Source organism: Sphaeroforma arctica, assembly GCF_001186125.1.
Source record: "Sphaeroforma arctica JP610 unplaced genomic scaffold supercont1.503, whole genome shotgun sequence".
NCBI lineage: Eukaryota > Ichthyosporea > Ichthyophonida > Sphaeroforma > Sphaeroforma arctica.
The window spans coordinates 56320-65436 of NW_014040055.1; the positions used below are offsets into that span (position 1 = coordinate 56320).

At 44.5% G+C, this 9117-nt stretch overlaps 1 protein-coding gene across 1 annotated transcript in view; it reads left to right on the forward strand.

Moving 5' to 3' along the window:
• Window positions 1–2912: 2912 nt before the first annotated feature.
• The window catches only part of SARC_06803 (hypothetical protein), a gene marked incomplete at its 3' end in the record, with an annotated part of 7309 nt that continues 1104 nt past the window's right edge, over window positions 2913–9117 (forward strand). Inside the window, exons 1-6 of the mRNA XM_014299278.1 lie at window positions 2913–3127; window positions 3932–6108; window positions 6452–6854; window positions 7308–7810; window positions 7999–8090; window positions 8882–9099. Of these exons, the coding sequence (XP_014154753.1) occupies window positions 3053–3127; window positions 3932–6108; window positions 6452–6854; window positions 7308–7810; window positions 7999–8090; window positions 8882–9099 (3468 nt within the window). The remainder of the gene's footprint in view (window positions 3128–3931; window positions 6109–6451; window positions 6855–7307; window positions 7811–7998; window positions 8091–8881; window positions 9100–9117) is intronic.

The following is a 9117-nucleotide window of genomic DNA, read 5'->3' on the forward strand; positions in this document are numbered from 1 at the left end:
CCACTTTAATGGTCTATGGCGGGGTATATGTGCACGTATAGCGAGTCTGGACGTGTATTTCGGGTACCTCATATTCTATCTAGTACCTTTTATACCAGTGAGGATATGAGGTACCCAAAATACAAGCCAGGCTCGCTATACACGCACATATATCCCCCCATATACTATTAAAGTAGTATGCTATGATGCCAGAAGGTCTGTTAGGTATGGATGGATATAACGCTGACGTGTGGCTAGATTGACCCAGTCCTGGTACGAGATGGAATACTTCATAACTTTTAAACCAATAGTCCGTTCGGGATGAGATTAAGCGTACGTTTATTACTCGTCAATATGAAGGATTTGAGTTGTCTAACTACCAATGAGGTTGATTTTTAAGATACCTCTGGGTCAACCTCTATAGTAAAAATCACCCAGCTCCTAAAGCCAATTTGTTTTGTTCACCACTCCTATTTACTGATTTGTCGTATTTTAAAAAACAATTAGCCCCATACAATTATCTACATAACCTATTTGAAACAGGCTATGATTAACCTAAAATTCTAAGAAAAACAATTGAGTAAATTATAAATAGGTGAGTAGGCAGGGAGCAGGGGGCAGAGGGCAGGGGGCAGATAACAGGGGATACTAAATATAGCCTATTATACTACTACTACATAGTAGTAGAGGGCCCTAAAGCCTGAGCCCTAAGGGATGTGAGGCCTGAAGCGCAAGGCGTGTGGGGCTGTGGGCGACTGTATTTACGAGTACTATAACTGTGACGGGCGTCAGCCGTGTAGCGTGGGCTGCGTGGCATTGTTAATTTAGGGTTGAAGAGGTTTTAGTAAACCCTGGAGGCTGGAGGGTAGGGGGCGGGTTGAAACGCGAGTAAAAACTCTCACAATAGGGGTCCCAGACTCCCGGAGTCCCGGGTCACACTGCAGTGACTGCACACACGGTCCGATATTGCGACTGTCCGCGATTCTGACTGGCACTGGACAGTTTTACACACATCATGCCAACTTAAATAAAAAAAACCAAGTATTTTGTTTACAGACATTTGTTGTCCAAAATTCAGAAGGGGGCGGACAAATGACTTACAACATTGCCCTAATCCTATGTGTGGGTCTATCGGCACAGCCCTGCGGAAATGCCATTTTAATTTCCTATCATATTCGAATGACGTATACGTAAAATACGAAATGAATTTTATTTAAAAAATATAAAGTCAAAACGTTCGGATTTTACATGTCCCTACTTGCCGAAAGTCCAAAATCATTTGGGGGGGGGGGGGGCCCGCTGACGGGTCCGAACCGCCTACTTTAATAAAAAAGGTATAAATAGTGCGGTGACTGATCACTGAAAGTCTGATGAGACTCACTGAGACGGGATTACGGGAATACGGGTAACGGGACCGTGGGGAGTGACCGAGTGGGCAAGAGTGATGTCAGCCCGTCACTTGACAGTTGAGACTTAGGAGTTGAGACTTGTGAAGTTGTGTGAGAGCCCTGAGAGGTTGAGAGTTGAGAGTTGAGAGTTGAGACGTTGTGTTGAGACTTGAGATTTCTTGTGTGGAGAGTGGAGGCTGGAGAGTGACTTGAGAAGTTGAGACCGTGGGACGTGGGCCCGTGAGTACTGAGAGACTGGGCGCTGGAGACTGGGCGCTGGAGCCTGGAGCCTGGAGTCTGGAGTCTGGAGTCTGGAACTCTGGATTCTGGACTCTGGCGAGACTTTTTAACTATTTTAGAGTCGCTATAATAGTATATATCGTCCGTTGCCAAAATTCTATTTAAAAAATAATAATTTACTATGAGCTATGTATCATTGCACCTATTCCATCAATGGTTTTATTATTTAAAATTGCTCGTGGATAGTATTAATATAAATAGAGTATTTGTCTGGAGACTCTGGTCTCTGGAGAGTCTGGACTCTGGAGTCTTGGCTCTGTAAAGTCTAAACTCTAAATTTTAAAAATAACTTTTGATATTCACAAGTGGTTTGTTTTTAGTTAAAAAAAAAGCATCTCTAAATGCAAAAATAAACACACAATATTGTTCATAAACCCTAAAAAAAATACAAAAAAAATAGATTCATAGGAGGAAACGCGGGATTTGAAACAGTCGGTTTGTACTTTGTTCCTGTTCGCCCAATCGCCCTCTGCCTCAAGTCCTCTACTCTATTAAGTAAATATTTAGGCTACATAAGTACATATGTATGTGTACTACTAGAGAGACTAGAATTTTTTTTTATAACTTTAATTTAATTTTATAACTACTTTTTTTTTCTCCTTTTCTCTCTACTACTCTACTCTCTTCGCCTCTGCCTGCTGCAGTGTCTGCTGTCAGACTTCAGAAGCAGTGCAGTAGCCTTCACTCGCGTGACTCGTGTGTGTAAGACTCGAGAGTTAGTGTGGACTGCAGACACCGCCAGATAGCAGAGGCCAGATAGCAGAGGCCAGACCGCCAGAGCGCAGAGTGCACCTCTACTTCTACTAGTATTTTTTAAGAGTCCCAAACTGTCACTGGCCCAATGCTCGTGCTGACTGATGAGTCCTGAACTCCTGACCTCCAGTCCTCCAGTCGGGCTCTGCGCGTCGCAGACAAAAACACTGTTATCCCCCTCCCCCCCCCCCCCACAATTTTTTTACACAAAATTGTACCAATATGCACTTACACATTAGGTCTTTTTATTATAAAAAATACATAAAAGTAAAAAGTGTCTCTTCGACGGTATTTAACGGACTGACGAGGCGACTGGCGACACACCGACTGTTGTTGAATTTGATACTCGAAATAAATAACCAACGCGAGATATGCTATGTACAACAGCAAGAGAATATAAAAAAATAAAAAAGTAAAAAAAGTTGTAGGAGACAATACTTGTGCGAGTTATATTGCCACCTTGCAGTTATCCCACAGACGTACATATACGATCGAGACAATTTACTACTAGAGAGAACAGGGAGAAGACTTAAACCGGGTTTCATAGAGACTTCCCGCTCTTGGCTCAATCCCCTGCCTATTCTTTCGAATGAAGTAACGTATACACAAGCTTAAATTTTATAAATTGCATTATGGGGGACGATCCAAAACCAGGTGACACTGAACAGGACAGACCGCCGAGTAACCATCCTCGTCCCTCAGATACGGTATGACAAAGACTAAATATTAAGCTTGAGTTCTTCCTCATGGCAGTGTAGCTGGCGTTCAATCTGCATATGTTACACACTCACGTTATGAATTGTGGGCTAGTGGTTCAGCACTGCTTTTTGGTACCTTATGCTCATTATAACACGGGCTGTATAGAGTTAGTACCCTTTATCAGTCTTGGACTAATGGTGTCGTTTTAAAGCGTATACAATCTGTAACAAAGAAGTTTCAATATTTGTATCCCAATAGTAGTGAAGTGGCAGCGTATGCTTATCAAATATCAGACATAGCTGTATTTTGATCCTGTTTGTACTAACCCATCCGAAAATAGTTAACTGGATATGTACGATTTTAAAGCATCAAATGGCTTATAGGTCATCTTGTCTCTGACGGCCTTGCAATGTATATGCTATATTCTGTGTCACCTTATAGAGTTCTGGTATGCACGTCGTACTAAGTATGCCATTTTTAAGTATGTTATGCGTCTGCGGACCTGTACCCGATTGCGTTTGTTTGGGATGTGTACTAACAAGGTTGACTTTTATATTTGTTCTTGGCTTTGAAGGCTTTGAAATGTGTATGCTATATTTTGAATTGTCTCCTATAGTTCTGGGATACACTTTATTTTTTCATCCTTGTTATGCATGTAACCAAAGTTTGACTTTATTCTTTGTTCGCTTTGGAACAATGTTTACACTCATTCTTCCATTCGCCGCGACACGCTCTGTGTAACACGGAGTGCCACTTTGTGAACCACGCCGCGAGCACTCATCCTTTCAAATTTTGTTTGCCACTGCGTATAGACGAATGTGCGATTCCAAAGTGGCACGCCTGAAACATCTCGGGTACCTCCAAGCCACTCAAACCCGGCCAAGATCAGTAGTAACACCAAGAATAATGGGTACAACAGCAATAGACCGCAAGTCAATAGCTCTACTAGCCACAGCACCAGTAATCCGGTATACACCAGCACTTCGGCATCAAAACCAGTCAAAGCGATGAACATTACTAGCTCAAATAGTTGCACCTCGGACAGCAGTACTCTTGCTTCGAATAATATGGATGCAAAGCCACCTATCAGTACATCAGTTAGCACTAGTAATAAGGCAATTATGGGTACGACGAACTCCAGTGTCAGCGGTAGTGCAGCAGCGAAAACAAGCGACGGCCAAGGGCAGGAGAAGCGAGTATCCGAAGCTATCAGTGCCGGTCAAAGAGACGAAGGCTTAGCACGCAAAATTGTGAAGTTAGGCAGCCCAAGCAGCTCGGAGATACGATCGGACTCAAATTCGAAGCCGAATATGTCTATTGGGTCTATCAAAGTGACAAGTATTAGTGGAGATGGGAATCCTAAGGCAAATCCCATTTCCCATTTCACAAGCATCGACGGTACTGCGGGAGATGCACCTAGGTTCCCGACTTCCTCATCCTCGTCGAAGATCCCCAGCTTGACCTCAGACGGTCCAGATACCAGCAAAGCTATCAGCAATTCAACAGGCGACAACAGAGGCGATCTGCGTTCATCGTCAGCTAATAACGCTCCGGACGTTGGTCGTAAGAGCATTGGGGGCGCGCCTCGGGAGTCAGATACCAAGGGTGAGAAAGTAAAAAGGGAGGACGATGCGGGTAAGTCCAGTAGCGGTCCACATATAATAAATACTACGGGGAATTCGCGTGTAACTACCTCGAGCGTGACATCCTCAACAGCGACACCGAAGGTGAAGGATGGTGAAAGTAGGGAGGTGGTTACGAAGACATCGCTTGTTGGATCTGATAATAGTAAGCGGGCTAATGAAAGCGGGGACGCAAGTAGAAAATCAAACAGTACGGGTGGTGAAACTGGTAGGAAGGACTTCGCCAATAGAAATTCCATGGATCGAAGGGAAGGAGGAAGCGGAGACCCGACAAGGAAAGAAAATGTCGTGGGAGATTTGAGTGGTAGGGACAAAGAGAGGGAGAAGGAGCGAGACAGAGAGAAGTCCAGACCCAGGGATAAATCAAAGTACAAGGACCGTGATAGAAAGGATCGAGATCGTGACAGTCACGATAGGCGTAAAGATCGGGAGAGAGAGCGGGACGGAGGGTCTAGTAGCTCTATAAACCGAACCAGCACTGAAAGGAAAGATGCGGGTAGGAGCTCGGATGATGGCAGGGATCCTACCAGAGATAGCGTGGATAGGAGAGATAGTAGCAAGGAAGGCTACGATAAGAAGTACAAGGACTCTCGGGAGTACCGCGAGAAGAAAGAAGTACGGGAGCGGGAGAGAGCTTACAATAGCAAGAGAGACGGCGACCCGCAAAGAGACAACATCAGAGACAGAGATCGCGAAAGAGCATACGGGGACGCTGAACGCATACCCAGTCTACAAGCAAAGATTCGGAATGAGCGCGAGAAGGGAGAGAATACCAAAGACGAACCAACTAGTAGCAATAGGTTTATAGATATAGCGAAGGCAGCGTCGCGATCTAATTCCAATATAAGCAGTGGCAATAGTAATGGCAAGAGTGTGCGTGTGGGCAAGGATAAAAACACGACACGTACACATACTCCTACAACCACAGGTTCTTCTGCACTCTCCTCCAGAGTTGCACCGCAAGCCGTACCAACCGGCGCAAGGGAGGCTGAAAGCAAAAGTGAGGGCAAAGCTGGGAAGAACCCAAATGCACCTAGTATCAGCAGTGGTCCCATGAAAGGAGGAAAAAGATCACCTTCTCCAACCACTAATTTTACAGAATTCACATCAGCATATCCAACTAGTGCAGATAGTGGTGTAGTGGGGCATAGTAATGTACATTCAGGTTCTGGAACGGTGACTTCGGACAAGAACAGTAAGAACGCGAGTGGAGAAAGTGAGGATGATAATGTAGTGGCATTTCGGAAAGGCATGAGCATCATAAAGGACTGGTGTGATAAGATGAGGTTCTCCACGAAGGTGTATGACACCTGCGAAACCAATCTGGAGCTCGTTGCCGGTACACAGTAAGTGGATTGGATTTACGATCCGCGGAGTTTGTGTCTCTGTATGCGTAGTATTGAACGCTGTCCGTTGGCCTCTATAGTGATATTATGTATGTAGGATCATATTCAAATAGTTGTTGGGTCTTTCTACTAGAAGCTGCAGACACGAACACGCACACATTAGAACATAAAGTGGGAATTTTGATGTCCTTGTCCATCTTGTGTATCAGTATGTAGAGATCTTGGAAAGTAGACAATTGAGTCGATTGTGAAATGATGCAAATGCAATTTATGCATGCGCGTATGTTTGATATAACCGTGCACACTCTTTTGTATTTAACGGTTGTATACTTTCTGCTTACAGTTATCTGAAGATTGACCTAGTTGAGAATCTGGCCGCTATCATCTTCATCAGCGCACGAATGTGTGGTGTGGCGGTCAGGTACAAGGAGATCGCTCACATGTCGGGCGTGCCTGTGAAAATGCTCAATCATGCCGAAAAACTGCTCAAAAGAGAAGCGAAGCTACCCACCCCGGATCCGCCTGCAGCACTCGATACTATCAAGCGTTTCTTGAATAATGTCAAATTGCCCTCAGAAATCTTCAACGCCTGTATGGTTGTGTGCACACGAGCCTGGGAAATAGTCGCTACGCGTGGTAAATGCCCCATATCCCTTGCTACGGGGGTACTTGTGCTGATCTGCCAGTGTCCAGAAAAAGACGTTGTGAGAGTATCTAACGTGTCCATTACAACAATCAAAAATGCGGTATGTCTTTTGTTTTTATTTTCTGTTTGAACATATCTTGAGAATATCTCATTCCGTGTGTATAACGTTCATGTACGTGTCTGGTGCATTCGAAGGCGATATAGTGTCGTATTTAAACTGGCTTCAACTTCAGATTGCATAGTTGTGTCCCGTCGTGCTGTGAAACTAGATCACACTTGCATCACACACATGATATTATAGAAATTAGATAGGGGTGTGCGATTCACGTATCGAAATTTATTCCGTAAAGTCAATTTATAGCAAATGGGGTACTGATGATATTTTTCTTCGAGTGTCTTTCGAGTCACGAATATATTTCTGTCGCCTTCCTTGCCGTCAATCGATGTGTCTTTGCATGCGTGCGTATAGATATTATAGTATCATTTTTCGGCACGCTTAGTGATGAGTTGCTAGTGACTACCGATTGACTGCTTTGAACACTACTCCATACAGGTGCAGCAACTGTCTCAATATAAGGAAACGCTTTTAGAAGGGCTCGAGGTAACCAGTCGCCCAGATATCTTCAAGAACCAAGCTGAAACGTACTACGGCAAGCCCGATAATGCCAATTATCTTGAGCTAGACCAAGTACCCAGTAGAGACTATGAGGAATTAGATGATGACGGCCATGCAGCTGAATGCAAAAACCCACCGGACGATTCTGGTTCTATTGTGAAAAGGTCCGGTGTGCGGGGGCAGGGTGATGAGGGCTCCAAGCACGAACCACTAGAAAAACTAAATGCAGAGCCAATGTTGACAGAGCGGAAGTACAGATCAAGTACTACAGATACGAAGGAAAACAAAACGGTACCCGAGTTGAATGGCACGGGAGAGGACGTGCGTCAATCAAAGAGGAGCTCAAAGAGCTCAAAGAGTAAGCACGATAAGACAACGATTGTTAGTATGATAGATCGAAGTCCTAGTGAGCAGGAGGCCGCGGAAGCTCTTATATCAGGGTATGTATGAATGGTATAATGCAAACTCGTTCACGGAGGCGATAAGCTTTGATGTGCACGGCGTTACGATGGTGTCAGTATCGTTTGCACATGCGAGAGATACAGTATATTTTAACAAATACACCACGTGAGTTTCCATGCACTCCAATACTATCTAAAAACTCTCATTACATTCACACCTTTTGCAGTCTGAAGAGAAGACTGAGCCAGAGTTTCATTCCTGAGGACAACGATGATTTGACAGCGCAGAATGAATCGACACAGGCTGCTTTCGTGCTAGGTGAGTGATAGAGCTGTATGCGCAAATTGTTTGCCTTGTGTTTATGCGGATAGCATCATTTTTTTTTGCATGTATTGGATTAGATGGTCAGTTTTACTCACAAAATATATGTATCTGGAGGAGTTCATATTCTAGCAGCTAATCCATGTTAGAAATGCTTGCAATTGAAAGATATGTGTGCGATGGAGGAAGCACTGTCGCTTTTGAGGCGAGTAAGGCAATGAATGCTTTCATTTGAGGGGCCAGAGTAAAACCAATCCCGGTACAAACTGGGAGCAATATTTAGTTGATTCGAATATCCACTCTATTCGGGTCCCTCGATGTAAATTCATAGTCGTCCACTGTTGCCGCTATAGATTTTGCTCGTATTTTACCACTGCGAGATCAATTTCTTCTGTATGTTACAAACTCTGCTCAAGTATTATAGTTATCCGCTCGCGCAGTTATACGTACTTTTTCGACGAGCCAATTGGCTGAAAGGAGTTTTGCGTGCCACATCTATACGTTCAAGGAGTACTAAATTTTGGTTTCAGACAGTACTTACGTCCCTTATTGTCGATCTTGTTTGTTATTCATAGTACTGTCGCGCTGAAAAATTAGTGGACACGAATCATGTAGGCATATTGTATCACGCTCGTACGCGGAATTTAGTCCCAGGGCTATATGTGCCATAAGTGCTGGCATAAGTATGTCACAACTATATGCCACTACCGCATGCAAGCGCCGTTATCTATTTACCATACTTCGCCCACACACTCGCACTCACACGCACACGTCGGCACATGTCACAGTTGCACTTTCAGGCCCTCGCTACCGGAAAGTACAGGACACTCACACACTGCAATGGAGTCTACCGGCGAGTATTCTTGATAAGTCGAGGCCAGTGCCTTTGCTTGAACGGCTGCCACAGTCACAGTTTGCTCAGATGCTACAGAGTCGCATACGCGGCCAACCGAATGGCAAGCCTTCGCGAGAACGAGGACCACGCATTGGGGACTACGGTCGGAATGTAAGTGGATTGAGACGG